Source organism: Pseudoliparis swirei, chromosome 20 (assembly GCF_029220125.1).
Source record: "Pseudoliparis swirei isolate HS2019 ecotype Mariana Trench chromosome 20, NWPU_hadal_v1, whole genome shotgun sequence".
In the NCBI taxonomy this organism is placed as follows: domain Eukaryota; kingdom Metazoa; phylum Chordata; class Actinopteri; order Perciformes; family Liparidae; genus Pseudoliparis; species Pseudoliparis swirei.
The window spans coordinates 19,175,355-19,198,093 of record NC_079407.1 but is presented as its reverse complement, the minus strand read 5'-3'; the positions used below and the strand labels follow the sequence as shown (position 1 = coordinate 19,198,093).

The 22,739-nt window shown below is 39.6% G+C and overlaps 1 protein-coding gene across 1 annotated transcript; it reads right to left on the bottom strand.

The window, feature by feature from the left end:
* Nucleotides 1-2,371: 2,371 nt before the first annotated feature.
* On the bottom strand, nt 2,372-7,751 carry LOC130210806 (zona pellucida-like domain-containing protein 1). Its single transcript, XM_056441297.1, has 10 exons — nt 7,646-7,751; nt 6,204-6,424; nt 5,905-6,086; nt 5,523-5,595; nt 4,562-4,659; nt 4,143-4,223; nt 3,755-3,926; nt 3,571-3,676; nt 2,733-2,762; nt 2,372-2,538 (listed from the first exon to the last, which is right to left on the bottom strand). The coding sequence occupies exons 1-10, from the start codon at nt 7,749-7,751 to the stop codon at nt 2,372-2,374; spliced, it is 1,236 nt and encodes a 411-aa protein (XP_056297272.1).
* Between the last annotated feature and the right edge of the window lie 14,988 nt (nt 7,752-22,739).

Sequence of the window (22,739 nt, the reverse complement as noted above, 5' to 3'; positions counted from 1 at the left end):
GGTTTAGGAGAAGAGAGCAGGGAGCTGTTTTATATACGGTCAACATGACCGTTGTTTGGTCACAACGCTGTTTTATCAACAGGGTCGATGGTGCTGTGGTGGGACCGCCTCAGTTTGCATAAACAATTCACTTTTGGTGGCGGAGGTCCTCTCCTGGAGACAAATGCTGCAACCCAACACAGTCCACTTCAAAGTGACATGCTTCAAAAATGTCCTTTTAAAGCTTTATTACTTTGTGCGTGAAGTGCCGCCCCCTTCTCCTGTTAATATGAAACATAACAAAGTATGAAGGCTTTCTAATCTCCTGGGGTCTCACACATAATGAAGGAAAGAGGACCTGTCGTCTTACGCCGTGTTTAGTGGTTTAATGTGACAACCATAAATTAATGTGACAAATTGGCACAAATAAGACGGCTTTTTGTGCTCAAAGTCTCATTACCATAAACAGACATATTAGTCAGACTGACAGTGTAACTCATATTTATCATGTTCAAGGCTTGTGAATGTCTTATTTTTGAGGTGTAAATAGAATAAAGATATATGTTTGTATATTTGTATTTGCAGAAGAGACATCACTATACATGTACACATGTAATGCAAATGTGTTTCGTGTTGAGGTTTAACATAAAAAAATACAAATGTAATCAAACGTATGAAGCCACACTTTGAAATACACTCTCTCACACACACACACACACACACACACACACACACACACACACACACCCTCATATACATTCCTCACTCATTTCTTTCGATAATTAGTTTTCTCTGCTCTTGACTCTCGTGAACTTGGCTTCAGCATTCAAAGCCAAATCCTAGCCTCTTTTCCATTTTGGAAGGTGGAATCAATTATCGCTGGTAGTAAATTAAGAGGGGGGAACGATAGCATTTCTTCTTCTTCTTTCAGTTATCTCCGGCTATTGTGGACACTGAATACATCCCAAAGTGGCTGTTGAAATGAAGGATTAGAGAGATAAAGACCAGTGAATGCAGCAGAGCTCGCGTGGGTCACAAAAACAGCCGCAGAGTCAGACACGTGAGATGCAACACACACTTATATAGGTCATCGGAAAAGGAAATCAATGCGGCAAAAATTGAAAGACTAATTCTAGCAGCCATTGGTATTTTGTTCATTTTCCTGGAGATTGGACATTAATAAGGTCACGACATTTGAAAGACTTTCACAGATATGTGTCGATATCAAAGATGAATAAGTTAACTGGTCGTAGTCAGATAAATCATGGAGGACATGTGATGAAACAAAATGATGATTTATTGCTCACATAACAAATCATGTCATTAGGTAGCAATTAGAAGACGGTAGGTTGTGTTTACTGAGATTGAAAGACTGATCGAAGCAGACAAGGGTAAATTGCTTAATATATTGATATTAAGCATTACATGTGGTAAACGTTAACTATTTTGTGTGTTAAGTCTTATCTTTTTGGTATACCTTTGGTAACTTTTGCTACATATTTGTATTGTTTCAATACAAAGTTGTTGTTTTTTAACATATGTTAGTAAAATCACTATACGCAGACTGTATATTCTTATATATGTATATTATATACTTTATACAATCACCAAACTCATGATTATAAAGCGACTTGTTACATTAATCATGCCATATCTATTCCAGCACTCTATACAGGTTGTCTGTACATCGGATGTAAATGTTAATGTGTTTTTAGTTTTATGCCTATTTCTGTTGTCAACTTGATCTATTAGGATAAAACCTTAATCACTCTCGATCCAATCAATCCCGTCTAAGACTCTGCAACCTCCATTCATGCGTAGAAGACAATGCTCCACAAAAAGTCATCCTAAAAAGTTGTCTTTCTTTCTCATCGTCCTTGTTCTCATCTTCCCATAAATGAGCTGACTTCCACTGGAGATAAACTTATCCACGAAACTGAAAACGCCGACTTCAGTGACCTCCAGGTTTTCTTTTGTACCCCTGCAACGTCTTTGCTATTGTTCTTTTGCAGAGTTATGCAGGTCCGTTCAGAATCGTGACCAGTTCACACTGGAATCTAATATTAGCCACAATTTTTGAGAATAATAAGTTTCATCCAACACAACTTTATTACAAGTTCTAAAAAATTATATGTGTTCATTAGCATTGGAGTTATGAGCGTAAAGCTTCTGTAAATACTGTAAATGACCAAATAATAGATGACAATGAATAACAAGAATACTGAGGTACTGAAGGCAATAAATACACCTACAACAATAAAATATACACATTTAATAATGCGTGTACAAAGAGAAGCACACAGGTACACATTGTTCAGTTTCTGTACCCAACATGTGAAAACATTCTGCATATATTTTCAGGATCAAGATGTCATTATTTGCAGATGTTTACTCATTTAAAGGTGGTGTTCCAAACACCTGAGGCTGTGCTTGTTGGCAGGCGGGACTTCTTCAGGAGGCGGAGTGACAGCAGGAGGAAGCCCACACTGACCCCGCCCAGCATGACCACGCCTGAAATTAGAGCACTGGTCACTGGGTTCAATGTGTGGTCTCCAGATGCTGGCGGTGGGGCAGAGAAAAGCAGAAACATAAAACAGGACATGTGCTTTGACGAGGGTTTTACATGATTTAGCTGTTGCCTTAAATCATCAATTTCCATGGATATTTCCTATCTCTACACACCTATCAGGACTTAGTCACACGTGATATTTGAAACCTTTCTCGGTTTTGTAACATTGCATAAGTGATCTTACCAAGTTGTGAGTTGTTGACAGGAGTTTCATCTGAAAAAAATATTTTAAATACTGTTTATCATCAAATTGTACAGATATGTATATATTAAACGGCTCTATGGATGTATTGATCTCAAAAGGACCAGTTCAACATTTTAGGATATACCTACACCTCTTTACTTTCCAGCTTGGAGCTGGAAAAAAAGATTGATTCCACTCTCATAAAATGAAGTTGCAACCAGGCTTAGCTTAGCATAACAACTGGAAACAAGGAAAACAGTTTGCCTGGCTCCTTTCAGAGGTCAAATAGATTTGACGACCAGCACCTCTAAACACGATATATCAGGTTTCCCAGTCTGATTTCCGAGAAATATGAGAAATAATGACCACGACCCACAGCTGTGTTAAAAGGATGTGTCAGCACTACAGAAACAATGCCAATGGAAAGACAATTAGGATCCTTTGATGTGGTGACAAATTAAACACATCCATCTGGATATGCTTAAAGCTAGTGACGTGGTATAAACAGTCAAAAGACTACGTCAGGTGGCAGTGAGAGGAGCAACACAAGAATCTCTGACAAAAAGCTAAGTAATCCGAGAGCTTTATAGGGTCTCTGATAATGTTGCTTTCTGACCTCTTTTCAGTGTTAAGCTTTCTTGCGGATAAGAAGATAAATACCACTTTCATGCCTGTACATTCAATATGAACACGACTATTTAGATTAGTTTATCCTAAAAACAAGGAATTATGTGGAAACAGCTTGCATGGCTTTGTTAAAAGGTACAAGTTAACAAGCCAATAAGCGTTTTCCCAAAATGTAACACTATTCTTTTAAGAGTCAGTTTATCATTCATACCACTCCTGGTGATGATTGGTCCAGCTGTGATGACAGCGGTCCCAGATGCCGCTGGTGGGGAATCAAGGCTCTCCTCCCCATCCCGCCTGCGCCTTCGCCCACAAATCTGTTAACCACATCATCAGATTTCAGTCCTCATTGAGGTCACAATTAACCAACTGTGATTCATGACCTTAACACTTACCGGCATGAGCATAGTGCAGTGGTCTGCCCGGCAAAGCTTGGTGACGCAGTGCAGGAACACGGTTGACATCTTCTGGTGTTTGTGTTTCACAAAACGGAAAACCTCAAAGGAAAAACGTCCCGACTGACTCTTCCCGTTTTCGAAAACTGTCGTCTGTGGGTCTTTGTAGCAGCTGCGTCAAAAGAGAACAACTTATAGTCCACGCATACGAACATCCACACATTGACAATGACAGATTTGACGTCTAGATATTTGCTTAAGCACTAATTAAGAAGAAAAAAGTAGCATTCATTCAGGATAAGCCCTTTGGAGAGGCTGAATAGATAATGGCTCCCTTTTGTGGTTTATCAAGTCATCATCTTGAAGAAGAAGAAAAAAGCGTGATTACCCAAAGAAAAGGTCATAGCGGAGTTCATCATTAGGATTCCCTGAGGGGGTTGTGTAACAGTAGTCCATCAAAATGTTCCACCTGCAGATGGACAAAACTGTGAGCCGGGATGGTGGATAGAGATCTAACTGCACATGGGAAAGCACAGATCAGGGCTTTCTCTGCTGCAGACTGGCGCCTTCATGTAGAATAATAACATAATGGCATGATGAATGAAAGCAAACCATAGAAAAAAGAGGACTACATTCGTAAAAATGATGGTGGGAAAGATGCTGTGATTGACCAGAATAGTGTCTCTGCTTAACTGAAGTTGTTCTTGTAATGGAAAGAAATATCTCTGCTCTATGAACAATATTTAATATTTGAAAATTAGGAGAAAATAAAGATTCAGTAATGAAAAACATGATGGTATCTTGTACCGTTTGTCCAAGTGTGTTGCTTTCACAGCAGCAAATACTCTGGTTTTCAGAGCCAGTCCAGCCATTGGAATTGAGAGCAGTTGATTGTATGTCGAATCCTATCCAGAAAAAGTGGATAAAAAAATGTTGTTTTTTTCACTCAATATATGAAATGAAATGGTGAAATTTAAATAAAAAAATTGGGTCAGTCTTGACAGAATGAGCATTTAAATTGTAAGGCTGGCGCTATTCCAAGGTTGGACTCTCAATATTTTTGTCATTGGCAATAAAATTCCTTGAAAAGACCAAAACCAACAGTGTGTGAATCCATCTCTCGTTACGCTCTAACTTTGAAAGACTTTGTGTGACTCTCAGTCCCGTTTGTTCCGACTGAAACATAACTCTTTAAAGATGCACAATCCCAAATTGTACTAACAAGCAGGTGCAGTCGGACCGGCTACGCAAACAAAGCAGAGAGAAGCTTGGATTATAACACACACACACACACACACACACACACACACAGAAAGACTGTGACTTAACTCTGTATACATGAATCCACTCTATTTTAACATAGCAAATACATTTAGCTGCGAATGGCTAATTATCTAATTTGGCACATTTAAAACAACGTCACAAAAATGTACTTTCATTTTTTTTTCCCAGCTGGGCATTAGAGTTTTAAGAGATATTTGGTGCTTTGGTGCACGAGTGTTTTTCGGAGTGACCACTGTGCCCAAAAAATATAAGAAACATCACATTAATTGTTGGTTCGGATCTTTTTATGGGATTTGTCGAGAAAAAGATTTTTTTAAACTGATATTTGGGCAAAATAGTGAACATTTTTATACCAGTTTACAGATTCATTAAAAGAAAACATTAAGTCGATTAAAAGATTACGCCCTCATCCAAAGCTTCAAAAATGTATGCATTACAATGGAAATGACTGCATATAGAAGGCTGAACGTAGCTGTGTACTCACGTTGTACAGAATCATACTCAACGTGCTCACAAATGTACCGTTGCTGTCCTTGACGGATACAGCAACAGAGGAGCTGTGAACAGATTCAAGACAGTTATTTCAATGCTTTACGTGGGGAAACATGTATTAGAATGCATGCATGTAAATCAGCATTTAAATCATTCAGAAAATATGCATATATAAAAATAAATGGTTCTCAGAATTCTATATGACACAAAACTAGTAGTGCTTTTAAACCAGGCATTTAATTGTCATTAGGATAACAATATAACAATCTTAATTAATTCCTAATTTAATGAATTCATCTTATTATAAAATCCACTGTGTATTATTCTGAAAGCCAAGCTCTTATTTGAACAGGATTCCTTTGGCAGCAACTTACGATGCCAGCTGTGAGTTATTGACCAGGTACTCCAGTGGATAGCTGCAGCTGAACTTGTACAACAAACCGGGCAGGTAGCTGATTATAGCTGGCGGGTCAGGGGTGTCGATATAGCCTGAGACATTCCCAATTTGTACCAGAGACATGTTCCCATAAGCATTGGCCCCGTAGGCTGTGCTGACCTGCAGAGAGGATCATCTCAGCCACATTGCTTTGTTTTTTCCCCAAGTCAATAAACAACATGATGAAATATTATTGATTGTATTAATGCAATGTGCTTGTGTTTGTGTCCTCTTTACCACCAGGCTGTTACCGCAGGCCTCCAGAGTGCTGAGGCTGATGCTGAACAGGACCGCCGTGGGGAAGGTGTTGTTGTTGATAAATCCACGGCATTGAGCGTCACCATAGTGACCGTTCAGGGCCAAATCTGCGTCGGTATAGCCGGAGAAGAGCACGGGGCAGAAGTTGATCTTCAAGGTGATGGTCTGAACCCCGCAGTACACACTGATGTCCCGCTCACCTGCAGGAGCCAATGATTGGAAGCAATTGCACTGCTACAGGAATTACAGAACATTTGCAGATACAATTTTGAGTCTTGAACAGCAATCACATGTCCGTGCAACTCTACTTTTTCAATCTTTTTTTGACGTTTGGTGAAGTGGCCCCCTGCTGCTTGACCCTCAGGGGGCTGCTGCCAAGCAACAGACATTCATCTGAGATTTTATTAGGAGAATAGTTTCTGATTAGTTGGTGTGTCTGAATCCCAGTTGAAGCTGTCATACAATGGGCTTAGAATAAAAAATACTTAAAATACAGCCTGACGTCTGGTTAATGATTTTTATTATAGCTATATGCAGCTAGAGACTCCTTCATACGGGGCTGAACTACTCGTGGTGATTGAACTTTTGAGCACCAAAGCTGTGGAATGCTCTGCCTGCCCCCCGAAGGATTGCTGATTCAATAGCGTCAATTAAACTCCATCTTAAAACATGACTGTTTACACTTGCATTTAGTTGATTTGAACATTCTATGGCTTGCTTTTATCTTCTCTGTTTGTTTATTTATTTCATTGCACCATCTCTTTATTCTGTATTGCACTTTGCTCTTTAAACTGTTTATGTTTATTAAACTTGATCAGGACATGATCTCAGTGTCCTCGACAGTAAAACTATTTTGTTTATTTCACTTGTAAATTGTACTCACCGCACATATTGACCCGCTTGTTGACGAGTATAACTTTACTGCTTTAGCTACTTCAAGTGGAAAATGCATGATATGATGAATACACAACAATGTAATATAACATAGTTTCAGTAGTTGGTAACATAGTTAATCATATGTAATAATTTTTCTTCATAAGTTTTAAATGCATCCATAAACATTGATTTGCACATGCGTATAAACAGTTATATATCCCACGGAAAGCCCTCTTCATAAGTGTAATCATGTCATATTATACCATGTTATAAGCACACATTAACTGTTTAAACATCAGGCATAGATGTGTTGCGGGAGGAAGTTACATAGTAGTAGTTTTAATTGTTGACCCATATATAATGTATATAAAATATGCAAATAATGTATCTTTGAAAAATATATTATCTTTGCTTTTTATATTTGTTAGAACTACCATTACAGTGTGCTATAAAGTGGTATAACCCCTGCATTAAAGTTGTACCTGTGTTTCACACCTGTAGGCAGAAGATTGGAACTAGAAAACATAATGCGATAGAATTCTCACCAGGAAACCTGCTGTGGTAGCTGGCATCACAGTTGTATCCATTAAACTGTGTGGAGACCGAAGCGGCATTACTCATCAGCAGGAAGAAAAAGCACATGTGTGTCATTTCGGCACCTGAGAGAGGTTTGCCCAGTGTCATCTTCAGAAGGTCGACATTGCATTCACCACTTTACCCAGTTTCTTGTTAAAAAACAGCCTTTATCTTCAAATTAAATGTTCAGGAACAATGCTCCCAAAGTTTCGCCTGTTTGCCTGACAGCTGCACACTCTGACCTCTATCAAAGTAGTTCAACCTTCTTTCCTCAGGTCCCCTGATCCTTCTTATCCTGCTCCCTCTGCCCCCTTTTACCTCAGGCGCTCATGTTGGCTCAAACCACTATTACCCAACCCCTTTTACACTGAGGTTGCCCCTCTTTGCAGCTCTTCATCCCCACTTCTCTTTTTTCTACACCTGTTTTCTGCCTTTCCCAAAGTAATTGGATGGACCCCCTCAACCCCTGATATGTGACGAGAGAAAAGTTCAACACTGAGGTACGTAGTTTTTGATGGCATCTGGGACCTAAACTAAACACAAATCAGACTTGCGTGCATCTGTTTAGTGTGATGAGAAAGATAGAGGGACTCATTATCCAAACACTTTGACAAAAACTCTGCTGCAGTGCAGAACATGGGAAGCTTCATCAGATCTGAAAGGCCTGGACAAATCTTTTCACAGCGGCCAGAAACCCGAGCGCACTCGGAGGGTTCCCACTCGTCTCTCCTCGGTCTGGTCTCCGTCTGTCAGCACACACAAACGATGGGCCTCAGCAGGGGGGGGCCAGGCCTTGAATTTAGCTGTCATCGGATGCTGCTGTGGCCTACATTCACATGAACATAAAAGTCAACTCACGGTCTGATGCAGGGCTGTGTGTGAGTAATTGTGATGCACAAGCCATCACTTAGAGTCAAGACATTCAGTGCCGTATGTACAGCGCTGCAGAAGATAAAAGTGGAACCTCATGTGTGTTTTATGGTTTGTTACTCGAGATAACACACTCGCCTTTTATTTGACAGCCAAACTTAACATCATTTATTTTTAAATAGTCAACTGGTACAAGAAGAAAATAACTGATTCATACAAAGAGGTGTAAATAGAGAGTGTTGGAGCCTCAAACAATAATTATAATAATAATATATAATAATAATAATATATAATATATAATAATAGTCTATAATATATAATATATAATAATATCTTTTGGTTAATAAATCCTAAAAAGAAAAGAAAAAACACCTTTACAAGTTCACTATCTGATCTGTGGCAATCACTCCAAGGACATTGATTCCTATACTGAGGACAAACATCTTTAAAAACAGGTAAATTGTTTGATTACAAAATAAAGGACCAACCATATCATAAAATAGCTGGGCACTGCCATTGTTAGCAGATATTGCTAAAATTGGAGTAGATAGTGCATTTGATAACTCCGCCAGGTTTAAGCCAGGGCAGAGGTTTTGTGTTCGGCCGTGTGTGTGACTGAGTGAGGACACATCTGTTTTTGTCCACTGATAATCTTGCATTCTGCTGCAGCAACATGTACAATATTTATTGGTGACCAGTTATGGCTGCATGCTCATGGTCCTCTCGTGGCTGCGGTGAATCGCACTTTCTCCAAACACCTTTTCTTACCAGCCCTAAGCCATTGATTGCCTGCTACCTCCTCCCTTTGCAAACACCTAACAGCTATTGGAACTACCACTACACGCGGGCTACAGCTTAGTGAGCTTACCTTTGTGACCACAAGGTCCATTTATTAGCTTTTCTGGAGCTTTGTATCCCATTGTATCATATCACACAATCTTCCACTGCAGATGGAGTTTCAATGTTTCTTTGTACTTGACTGTCTTCATTCCCTTGTGTACTCTGAAAACAGATGTAACATTATACACATCTGCAGGACCAAGACTGAATTGGCTTATTTATTTATTTTTTAACCTTTTTAGTCTTTGGTGCCTTGTTTTATTGAGGGGCTCTGTGTCAAAATACTAAAATTATGCAACACTTAAGATTACTCTGATTTCTAGAAGGTAAAAACAATAAATACTGGAAGCGCTGCCATGTTATTTGGGTCAGAACTTCATGGTGAACTTTGGTGATCTCAGATTTGTCCTTATGGTCAACATGTGTTCAGTACTGGTGTTTATCTATATCTAACAATTTGGTTTTCGCAGTTATGAGGATTATAGACAATCCAATCGAAAGCTGTGGAGTCTTTAGTAGAATCGCGAAGGTTACACAACTACAATGCTTTGTCCATTTATTGGGGTTATTCCCAAATGATCACAAATTAACTGATAAATATGACATCTGGGGCAATAAATAAGCCGTAAGCTCTGAAGACACTGTGGCCAGTCACACTAACTCATGACATGCTTCAGTTTTAGGTTCCTGGTTTTGTGTATGCTAGCATTTCTATCCACCTATTGTATGTGCATTTCCAGTTTGCACATAAAGCAATAAAAACCTGAGTGGAGAGCAAATGTAAAGTGGAAACATACCTAATTATATCCGGAAGCACACAAAACATGTGACTAAAACGTCACTCAATGTTCCACTGAGAGGGACAACCTTCCTCAAACTAATACATGTAACACACATAAACTTCTTATTTCTCTAATGCTTTCCACATTGTTTTCCATTGTTAGATGTTTTACTAGCCCTATACTAATGACATAATCTGGTTGTGTTGTCTCGTATCCACAAAACAATAGTGCATTGCTTTATTAAGAAAAATGTTATATAATATTCTTAACTATGTGGTGTATCACCATCTGAGACTAAGAATCGTTGTATTTTTGTTGCACAAACCAAACACAGGCCTTTTGAGTTTTTACGTTAGCTGAAAGCCATTGTAGTTTTCCAACACGCTGGACAAGGTGGGGTGAGTGTACGAGTATCAGTTAGATGCAATCTGCAACCTCGCCACTAGATGCCACTACATCCCACACACTGCTCCTTTAAATGTTGCTCTGAATTTTAATGGAAACGTGTATCCTTGCTTACTGGGATGCTTTAATAAAATGATACCATCGTCAGTGCTGTTAATTTGTGCTTGTGCCTTTCACGCTATGACAAGTAAAAACGCCTGCAGTGAAAAATACCCATTATTGAGAAATAAGGGTTGTTCTTGGGGCTCCGGGACACATAATTATGGGGGAATGTTTATGTGTGTGGGAAGACCACAGCTCATTTGCCCAGGGGCTTCCCAGTGCATCTTTTTGAAACCGGTCTCTTTTATTTCGATCTGTGTATTTAAAAAAACAATATATAATAATAATAATAATAATAATAATAATACATAACATTTCTATAGCGCTTTTCATAGTACTCAAAGACACTTGAGTATAATTGTTGTTCCCTTCCTACTCATGATGTAATTTATTACATCACAAACATCTCCTGTGTGTCAGTCGCTCAGCCTGTTGCCTTGCGTGTCAGAAACAGATCTGGACTTGAAGCCAAAGGGACGCCTCAAGGCCCGACAGAGCCGTGAGAACCACAGCTGGCTGCAGGTGTTTGCTATCCACTGCTCGGATGAGGTAGGGCTGCAATCAAATATGAAAAACGTACATGCAGACAAGTGCCATTCAGAGCAACATGGATCAGATGGCAACATACACATGAAATGAATACAAATGGTGAACCCGTTACTATCCTGCATGTCTATTTGACACATTGCAACAAGCAAATGGCCCATTTAGCCAATGTTTATGTGCTTGTGTCACATGACTTTCTTTAAGATATAAGGTGAAACCATACACGTGTGGCTCTGTGAAGTACATTTACACATACATCCAAAAACATTTCTCAATGTCTTGTGTATCATGTGGATTTTATAAGCAGTAATTTTTATCGTGAATTCCATATTCGTTTTAAATGGTTTAGAGGCGATCTGTCCCATGGAGCCATCTCTATCTGATCAGCCTGAAACATCCACACATTCAGCTCACTCACTCTGGGCTGCATCACACAACCTGTGAGAGTGCCGGCTGTAATGCGATGCTCCAGTTGTAATACTGGCGGGAAAGTGAAGCCTCATCAAAGGCCGTGCTGCGACTTGATCCTCAGTGAGGAATGTTGAGATTGTTTTGATTTGTTGCAGTTTATGAAACTTGTGGTACGGATTATTAACATGGTTTGCTTCTCAAGGTGACTTCTTCGGAAATTTAAATACAAAATGTTTAAAATAACTTTCCCAGTTGAGAAGGTAAAAACAACAAGCTGGCTTATTGTTTATGTATGAGAACCAACTCTGTAATAAGAAAACCATGTGAGGAGCACGGCTTTTTTTTAAACATGAACTTCATATTATTTATTCACACTCTCTGTCAAAGTAGTTATTCTGCACTCGAAAAACAGTTTCATTCGTATAACAATTTGATCCGATCCGCAATCCATGAGTGATCAGTGACGTTTGGAGATAATCGTGGCACTGTGCTGCCCCCCTGTGCTCACTGTGTCACACTGCAGAGCATCTGCAGCTTTCCCGACTCATATTACGAATGCATAAAATAATCGATTCATAGATTACTATGTATTATTATAGATCAGTATATAAATTACTTACTATTAGCGCCATCATTTTCAGATGCAACATTAAAGGGACGCTTACACATTAATGCATCGATAATAACAACCCAATGATGCTGGATCATTCTGCATTGGGACGTGGGTACATTTTGAACACTATTGTTCTTTAATTTAAGTCATGTTGAATGCAGGACTTTTACTTGTAAAAGAGTATTGCTACTATTCATTCAGATTAAGATCCAAATACTTTCTGCACTGGTTTCCAGATAATGTTATGTTAAGTTGCCACGGGAAAATGTGTTTGCATTTTAAATGTTACTGACATTTATGGTAATCTGCTGAAATAAAGGTTGAATTAATCTCATGTAAAAGTTTTTATTCAGACATTCAGTCAGCGTTACATTAATGCTTTTATTAAAGCTTTAACTGCCTCTGCTCTGCCTCCATTATCCACTTGCATGAATTTGAACATATGGACTATTTGGACTTATGCATTAGAAGAATAAACATTTACAGAACTTGACTTAATTAATCAAAGACAACAAAAGTATGTGCTGTCAGACTAAATATAGTTTTAATGTTGTTTTATTTAGATCTTCATTGATTTCTGGGTGAAACTTCCTTTCAACATTTGGGTGCAAACCAATAATAACCATCATTTGTACAAGCAATTTTTAAATAAAGTTACAAAGCTGCATCACAGAAGAAAGGACTTAAAACACATTTTTAAAACAATCAAATAATACTAAATGGAAGAAAGGAAGAGAGCCATAAAAAGACACATGCATGAGAAAGACCACTTACAAACCAAACATATAGACTTATCTGCATACAAAATCGCAATACACTCAGATTAGATCATTAAAACTAATCATCTACTTGTGTAATTATTTACTTTCTATCATCATAGAACAAATCGTCTCTATAGCCTCATCAGGAGGGTTTTGATTGACTTGTTTCAAACTAGTTTAGCTCATTTCATTGTTTTCTTTCTGGATATTTGAATGAATATTGTGATACAAGAAAGCAGGAGTAATCTTAAGTAAACATAAAACACATCTGATGTATACACACTGTTCTCTAAGTCTGAAATACTAATAATCTTCACTTTACTGTCACACACAAAAGTACCAAGATAAACCTCTTGGATTGTATTAATTTTGAAAGGACAGTATATCGTGATAAAGGCTAATCTCTATATATCTTATGTGTGTAAGAAGACTCAATATACTTTAGCCTTCCCCTCTTGACCTTTCTTGTAATTGCATACCTCACTGTCTCATCGTTACTCTCACACGTCTGTGTCAGAATCACCGGGAGGGTTGTGGTTGAGTTGTTGGACATGGTGTGTGTGTGTGTGTGGTATGTATCCACATCATATTTCTGGATTTTTGATTAGTATTGTCACAACAGGACGTATAAGCAACTTTTGCACTTTTACAAGGCGACCACATTTCTGGTCTATACATATATACTTTAATGCAGTATTATTACTCTGAAATATGAGATGCTTCAACTCAGCATCACGATGAAGTCAGTTCAAAGGATCCATAATATCTCATCCTTCCCTCAGCCAGGCCTGTTGCAGCCTGCTCTGCCTTCAGTGTGTCCATACTCGGGCTTCATCCTCTCATCCAGGCCTCTAGCGCTCCTGTGACTGAGCATTTGTGCATTTCCCCCCTCCAGCTGTCCTGCGGTCAGTTAGTGTACACTTGCACCACAACACATTCAAGTGGAGCTCGGCGGTGTAACATCTGATTCAGGCTCTGCAGGGGCGGTGTGTGTTGTGTGTCTGCAGCCTCTTTTTTTTCCAAACCGGAGAGCTCAGCATAGCAGACCCGCCATTTCCCCTTCCTGGTGGTCTTTTTTTTCTTTCTTTCTTTCATAGTGCTTTAAAGCGGAGCAGCGGCGGCAGCGGCAGGAGGAGGTGAAGCGGTGAAGCGGCGGCGACGACTGGCGGAGCGGCGGAGACAGGCAGGAGGAGACACGCAGGGATCCGGTGTGCCACATCGGGATGAGAGCGAAACACAGACCCGGGTCGTCGGATGAGTCAGCGAGTGGACCCTGCAACCACGGCAGCCCCGACATCTGACTGACGGAGCCGAGCGGCGCAACAAGACCGAAACAATCCCACATTGTTTGCTTGTTGTTGTTGTCGGATCCCGCTTCTCTTTATTCCGCCCTCCCCTGGTCCGCGTATGCCATAGCCTAGCTGAGATTTTTTTTGGGTTATCTCCACCAAGGTGGGAACACGGGGGAGGGTGGGGGTGTCGGGGGTGGGGGGGGAGGTGGAGGTTTTTCTTTACTTTTCTAAAAGCTCGCAACCGAAGATAAACCCAGACGGCATTTTTGAAAGTCTTTTGTTGCACTGAGAGAAGATGTCGGGGCAGAGCATTACCGACCGGATAACTGCAGCCCAGCACAGTGTAACGGGATGCGCCGTGTCGAAAACAGTATGCAAGGCCACCACTCACGAAGTAATGGGCCCGAAGAAGAAACATTTGGACTGTGAGTATCTTCTTTCAAAATTAAGTACATTTGTGAAAATGCACAGCGCGCGAGCGTTGAGACACCGCGCGAGCCAGAGCGGCGCGTTATCTGAGCGGTGGACAAGGCCTCAAAGCCTCACGAGAGGCTAGCTGCTACCGCTGCTTGATGCCAGAGAGATTATATTGTTCTAACATCGAGCTCAGGCCTTGTTGACATTGTGCCTCTCGGAGCCGAGAGGCGTTCAAAGAAAGCCTCGGCCTTTATTTAGGCTTATAAAGGATCTTTCTTCCCATGTTCCGTCACGAACAGCCGCCACACTAGCTTGTCTAGCGGGCTGGTTTTTGTTCGCCGCTCTCGTCATCCTCGCGGCTACTCCTCGGTTTAGAGTTTGCACGTTGAGCCCGCACAGCACCCACCAGGAGACGCGTCTATCTGAGCATTGTCTAACAACGAAGCGTTTTTAAAAAACCCAGTGTGAGCACGCGGGCCTCTCACAGGCCCTGAAATGAACATTAGCAGGGATCGAGTCTCATCTCCCATCTTGGTGCACCTGCAGCAGGACAAGTGTCACTCTCAGCTGGAGTGATGAGGACCTGCTGCTCGTCACGATGGGGTCGTGATGAAATCACAGCTTGTGTCTGAGGTCTGTTAGTGTCCTTCCTTCAAACACACTTCTGCATGCACCCTGATGCACCACAGGAGCTTAAATCCTGGGATGATCATTAGTCTGATGCACTCAGTCAGAGGATTCACTGTCCTCCTGTACTTAAGAGATGCAGAGGTAGATGTTCTGCATATCGATCAACACTTACAAAGGCATGATGGCAGTAATGAAAGTGGGTTTTTTTTTTAATGAAGGCCCTGCGTCATCATAGGCTACGAGTTCAATAATAGTCCAAGAAAAAAAGGTGCACACTGTATTGTCAGACTCGTTTGTGGAGTGGACTAGAGCAAATATCTGATAACTTAAATGGGAATAATGGTAGCTTGTGATCCATATTTTGGTTTAATTGTAAAAGTTGCAGGTTCCACACCTGTTGTGCTGCTCAGGCGACTCCCCAGATGTGAGATGAGTGAAAGTTGGCAGAGTGACGCTCGGTTGGCTCGTCCCAACCCAGCCAGCTATGTCATGTGACTGGCGTGTCTCAGTACACAACAGAACAGAATGTGCACACAGATAATAACAGTGTGCTCTGATTTCATTTTATTAACATAATGGAGGCTGGATGGTTTGTTTTATAGTGCATTATGTAGGTATTTAAATAGGTTTAGATTTGTTTTATTATGTCAGCTTGATGTTTTTCTCTGGCAGAAAAGAAGTAATGGTGTTTGTATAATTCCTTAATGGATTATAAATTCTATTTATGGCCATTTTATGCCTTTGGTAGATGGTTTACAATACTGTATATGAGGAGAGAGAGAGAAAATGAGGACAACCAGAGCTTAAGAAAGTATTGGAATCATAGGAATGCATAGAGATCGTTGGATATGCGTGAAATATTCTGATGTTCGTGCCAGTATAAACCAAACAATACGTTTCTGTCCCGTTACGCTACTGTGGGAAATATAAACTAAACACTTATATACGAACTAAACACTTATTTAACAAAACAACCCAATATTCTCAAATGTTAAATGTTGTCTAAACACAAGCAGTTGTACTTGGCTGTTAAATAATTATCAAATTTTTATACTCTCAAATGTCAATATTGGTAATTGTCCTAAAAAATCCTGTATTGGTCGTGCTAAAAGCAGTGTTATCAATCCTATGTAAACCAGGGCTGCAACTAATGATAATATAATTTTTTTAATAATCTAACTAATTCAGTGTTATCAATCATATGTAAACCTGGGCTGCAACTAATGATTATATAATTTTTTTAAATAATCTAACAAATACTTTCTTAATTTATGATTTAGACAAAGGTGAAAGGAGGAGGTCTTCAAAATGCTTGATTTAGTTTGACCAACAGTTCGAAACCCAAAGTTGTTCAGTTTACTGTCACATAAGACAAAGAAAAGCATGAATCCCTCGGATGTGAGGAGTTGGAACGAGGGAATATTAGTTATACAAATGACTTCTATGATTTACCAACTTCTTTCTGACTTTAGATACCAAACCCCAAACTGTATTTGCATGTAACTTGACTTTGGAAAATGTATAAACACATTTTTGTCCAAAACCCATTTTCTATTTAAGAAAAGACACAAAGTCATCTACCTCATCAGTCCTGATAACAAACCTATCAATTTTTAAAGTATCTGACACATTAGCCTTAACTCATTGCTGTTATTTATGTTTTCTATCAGGAGTAGTAATGGAATATTTTGGGAAGGTTCAGAGTGATCATGGAAAGGACTTCTACCCACTCGTTTTTGCGGATTGGCCAGCCATCCGCCAAACACTGAAGGCACCATCTCCAAACCATCGACAAAGGGACACCATACAGGTTTTCTGATTAAAAGTTAAACATGAATAAATAATTTTCACACTTTCATAACTACAGAATTTAATGAAATATTGAAATGTTGACTAAGTAAGTTGTTTGCGGGAAAATGATTGTTATGAATCTGAAAATTTCTATTTTGCAATGAGTATTCAAGAATCGAGAGATCTTGGAGAAATACAACTAGGCAACCCATTGAAACTGATTGGTTTTAACTGGTCTGTATCGGAGGCTTGAAGGAGGACCAGATGCTCGGTTCTGGTGTCATCTTTGAATGCCAGTGGCCCAGATCGTGTAACCGAACTGGCAAGCAGGAATCACACAGGATCCGGTTGCACTTGGGTTGTTTTCAAGCCTTTTAATGTGAATAAGATTAAAGTTTTCATGATGTTTCTTAAACAGCTTAATCAAATACTGAGGGCATGTTCAATACATGGCATGTTGTGACAGCCCATTGAATTATTATTACAGTGCGGATACCAAATTACTTGGCCAGTGCCCAAGAAGCTGTCGACAGACCTTTTGCCAAATGCATCTGTGGCTGCAGACTGGTACGACCAGGAAGTGGGCTCACTGACACGAGTGTCAGACTTTGGCACCAACCCATTTCCAAGTTCCAGGACCAGGAAGCTGCAGTGAGAATTTGCTCTGCAGTGCCCTGATACAAGTGACTGCTGGACAATGCAGTGAATAATCTGCCACAACCGTTCAAAGATGGACTCAAAGGCCTCATCGACATCTCAAGGAGAAATTGTCAACGCTGATGTTTTTGTGTGTCCAAATTGTTATTGTCTGTGCTTTTATTTGGTTCAACTGACGGATGTTTTCTTTTCTTCAAATGTTGGGGTTTAAAGGAGAAATATGTTCATGATGAATAAACACTTATGTCTTCAAAGTCTGGCACGAATTTCATTTTAATCTTAATGGGAAAGGCTGGCTGACAAACAACTGTGTAGTTCGCGCACTGTTACCCCCTGCCCTGTAAGGCATGTTTTCTTGCAGGAGTGCAAAAATAGGGAGGACCAGGTAAGTGGATATAAAAGTTCTACACTTTTCACAGAAATTGGCCAACCACCGCCACAAATCAAGGTCACATATCCCAAACTACGAAAAGGTGTCTCTACAGTTCTGCTTGAAAGTAGTCATCTAAAAAATTACTTTTCACGTATCTAGGATCAGATGGTTACCTAAAAACAAGATGTGGAAAGGTAAATTGTTGGTACGTTTGATACAATTCCTCTCAGATTTGAACTTTATATCTAATTAATTTAAATAGATGTTTTGACATAATAAACTTACTTCTAATTAACAGATATGTCACTTTGATTTTTAGGTTTGATTGTAAATATTTATTCGGTATGTGTCATTTTAACATTTGTTTGACGTAGTTAAGCACTTACATGAATTGACACAGATTCCCGATTTTTATAAGAAGGTCCTAAATGTTTTGTGTGTTATTATCCAAAAGATACACTTATGTTTAAACATGTTTAAAAAATGAAGCACATGAAGGAATACATTGAATTTATGCCACTGTATTTTAGGAGTGATTGCAACATATGGCGAATGGAGTCCCAACCCATGTCATCCCTCTTCCATGCCTCTGTGTCTCCTGTCGTCACTCCGGCAGTTGCCCCCACTACGGCGCTGCCCCAGGCCATTCCAGTCAAGCCACCCAGCCTGGGATTTTTAACTAATATAGGACGTAAAAGCCTGAATCGCCCAGCGTCAGAGGAGTCAAGGCTAGCACTTCAAGACATAGCAGACGGTGATGCAGGTGGAACATTCGAGAGTGGAATGGTATGACATGTTTTCTTCTTCAATGCTGGTAAAAGCATTATGGTGTTAATAAGATTGATGATGCCTCTTGCAACCGGCACCTTTTCACTATCTGATGGAGTGAGCTGAACACAAATGAGATCCTTGTTGGTTCGCTTGTATTGAGTGAATATTGTTATTGACTCAAACTAGTAGTCCCCCATATAATATGCTTTAAGTCCTTTGGGAACAATGACTCACTCACTCATGCATATGATTTGTTTTAGGATCGATAGTCGTTTATACTGTAAGAGTTGAACCTAGAATACATTACAAACTTTTGAGACCTTTTGCCATTTCTTGATGAGAACATGGTTACTGACACTTTACAGTTGGAAAATAAACACCAGTAATCACAAGAATGGCATCTGGCACTAACCCAAGAGGACAATCATTTACCAATCTAAACATAATACATATATCACACCTGCCTTGACTTAGCTGACTAAGTTACCCTTGGGTTATTGACGCCACAATAAAACCCAGAAAATTGAACAGCTTTGTATGCCAAAGTTTATGTTGAGCACTTAGTTTATTTGCTATCGAAGAACACGAATTAACAGATGGGAAATTAATCCTAAGGGGAGGGTAATAAGATTCTCAAATGCCTAAGGCAACACAAGGGTAAATAGTCAACGGCTTTAATATTGCGATACATTTTGTACTTTCTTAATAAAAGTGATTCATCCTATCAGTGCACTTTCGTACGTACATTGAGCTGTGAAACAAGCCGAGTTTGAACCAAAGTGCTCTAAACTCCAGCTAAAGAAAGAGCAGGCCTTGGTTTTTGATCTGTTGCACGTGCAAACCAGTTGTACCAGTAGAGAAGGTCAGAGCTGCTCACATGGGTTCATTACTTTAAAAATTGGTTTGGACTTGCTAGTTTTTAGCTTCAAGCAGGCGCAGTGTCTTGCTAAAGGGTAGGCATTGCTGTTTATCGAGGAAGATCTTAATGAAAACTGGTCTTAAAAGTAAATTGTATCGGCATCAAAATACAAAACAGTTTTAATTTGGTTCAACTGACGGATGTTTTTCTTTTCTTCAAATGTTGGGGTTTAAAGGGAAATATGTTCTTATGAATAAACCTTGGATTCTTAAGCTGGATTTCACTTTAATGGAAGGGAAGGTGGAGCGTACGCATAGAGTGCAGGTTTTCTTACCTTGAAAATAAGCACTGAAGATAAATTACGTGATTTTGACTGGTAACAACTAAGCAAAATTACAGCTACCATGGTACAGGGTCTGGCGCAGAACATGAAACTCATACGTTCGACATAGTATCCATGTTTCAGGTAATAAGTGGCCCGAAACATTATAAATTGATCATTTAAAATTACCATGTAGAGGACCTATGTGGTTGGAACCTCATGTTTAGAAGGCAGCTAAGGATCTGAAACCTAGTTGTCAAATCCTCACGTTGCTTCCTAGACACTGCTGATGCCAGAGCAAATTAACCACAAACATCAATGTAAACAATTGGCCTTAAATCACATCTAAACACATTTTGACCTATTTAGCAGTAGGAATTTCGTCAGCTCAGAGAACCTCAGACACTACATTCACTTTTTTGAAAGTTTAGAGGAACACTTTTTTGTAAATCACGAGAGATTCACGAATGGAAGAACAAGGAATTAGATCCCAATCAGGATTGTAAAATGAATCGATAAAACCCAGATCAAGGTTCCTTCAAAGGTATAACATTTGCTTGGAAAAATTGAAAGACTACATTGTTACTTACAATCAATTCAGTGCTTGGACTGTACGCTTAGTGAAATGATGACATGTCTTCTAAAGGCTCTGTTAACCTCCTCAAAAAGCTGTGATCGTAACAAGGCTGTTTTGCTTGAGTAACAGTCTGTTGAAGACAGGTCATGACATGCTGTCTTAAGAACTTAAGGTATGTTTGTTGTCACTTACAAAGGCATGTTGCAGCATTGGCTAATGAGGCGCTACAGGCTCGAGTAAGATGGTCACAGAAACTAACTAACAATGCAACTGTTCTGAAGTCAATGAATGCTAAAATAAATGGCTATCTAATGCTCTGAAGTTTACCATTTTGTAATCAACAAATCTAACAATGAATTAACTCCGAGACTTTAGAGATGAAAGAGAGTGACCCTGTTCTCTATACAAACTATAGTCATGTCGACTGTTCAACACAACAAACCATCCACGGAACAAAATCTTGATATTTATTATAGAGGGAGCTCAAGTACAATTAAGTTTACATTTTATATTATTTTTCATGAAATTCATTCATAATTCAACAAGAGAAGGGCAGACCAAGGGTAAGATGAATAAGACTTCAAATCACAAACGATGATTTTCAAATTATTTAAAAATCAATAGATTATATATATACAAATAATATATTAAATTATAATAACATATTTAGATATAAACCATACATATAATACAACAATATTAACATATAAATTAATTAAACAGACATCATAAATTATGAATGATATTAGAATATTACAGAAGATCGGTGAGTGTGTACTAGAGTTACTTGTATTGTTCAGATACATCACAACGAGTAAGTTACATCCCAATGTTGCCCTGTCAGCGGATCCCACCTCTGGGGATGTTTTAGTCGATGACCAATAACATAATCTTGTATACATAGTGACTTCATGAACATAAATATCAGAGGAAATAAACGGCATTAAATACATATGTATCAATAACAGGTATACTGCCATCTAGCGGTATAAAGGTGAACCGTTTACTCTGTGGTGGAAATATAGTCTCTGCACAGAAACATTACTTTGATTAATCTATATTAGGAACTGTGTTGCATCAAACAATGCAACGATTAAGTGAGAAGGTGATTCTTGCTGTGTAGGCTACATGAATATTAAACTTCCCGTCGTCACCACTGTCGCTAACATATCCAGGTTTAATTCTTTATTCTTTATATTGACTAATTAATATTCTTCTAACGTTACCCTGCTATGTGTTTGCATCCTTAAAATATCCCCGTTTAATTATTTATTCTTTATATTGATTAATTAATATTCTTCTAAGGTTAATCCGAATATGTATCACTGGCTTTTATTTTGACTTCATTTTAAGCACTTCCGTTCTGTCGTTTTTGGTTTCAGACAGCAGAAACGAAATACGGAGGTGGTATCCGTTTTTCCGTTTTTGGTTTTGAAACGGAAAACGAAAAAACCACGTGATTTCCGTATTCCGTATTTGGAATGAAACGAAAAAACAAACTAACAAAACGTACACGGACCATTTCCCCCCTCCAGCTGTCCTGCGGTCAGTTAGTGTACACTTGCACCACAACACATTCAAGTGGAGCTCGGCGGTGTAACATCTGATTCAGGCTCTGCAGGGGCGGTGTGTGTTGTGTGTCTGCAGCCTCTTTTTTTTCCAAACCGGAGAGCTCAGCATAGCAGACCCGCCATTTCCCCTTCCTGGTGGTCTTTTTTTCTTTCTTTCTTTCATAGTGCTTTAAAGCGGAGCAGCGGCGGCAGCGGCAGGAGGAGGTGAAGCGGTGAAGCGGCGGCGACGACTGGCGGAGCGGCGGAGACAGGCAGGAGGAGACACGCAGGGATCCGGTGTGCCACATCGGGATGAGAGCGAAACACAGACCCGGGTCGTCGGATGAGTCAGCGAGTGGACCCTGCAACCACGGCAGCCCCGACATCTGACTGACGGAGCCGAGCGGCGCAACAAGACCGAAACAATCCCACATTGTTTGCGTGTTGTTGTTGTCGGATCCCGCTTCTCTTTATTCCGCCCTCCCCTGGTCCGC

Bases quoted from the DNA above. Each gene is read 5' to 3' on its own strand.
- LOC130210806 (XM_056441297.1), bottom strand. From the start codon at position 7,751: ATGACACACATGTGCTTTTTCTTCCTGCTGATGAGTAATGCCGCTTCG. The intron at 4,660-5,522 runs GTGAGTACACAG...TTTTCTGGATAG, and splicing joins TGAGTATGATTCTGTACAAC to GATTCGACATACAATCAACT. The intron at 2,763-3,570 runs GTATGAATGATA...TATTTTTTTCAG, and splicing joins ACCAATCATCACCAGGAGTG to ATGAAACTCCTGTCAACAAC.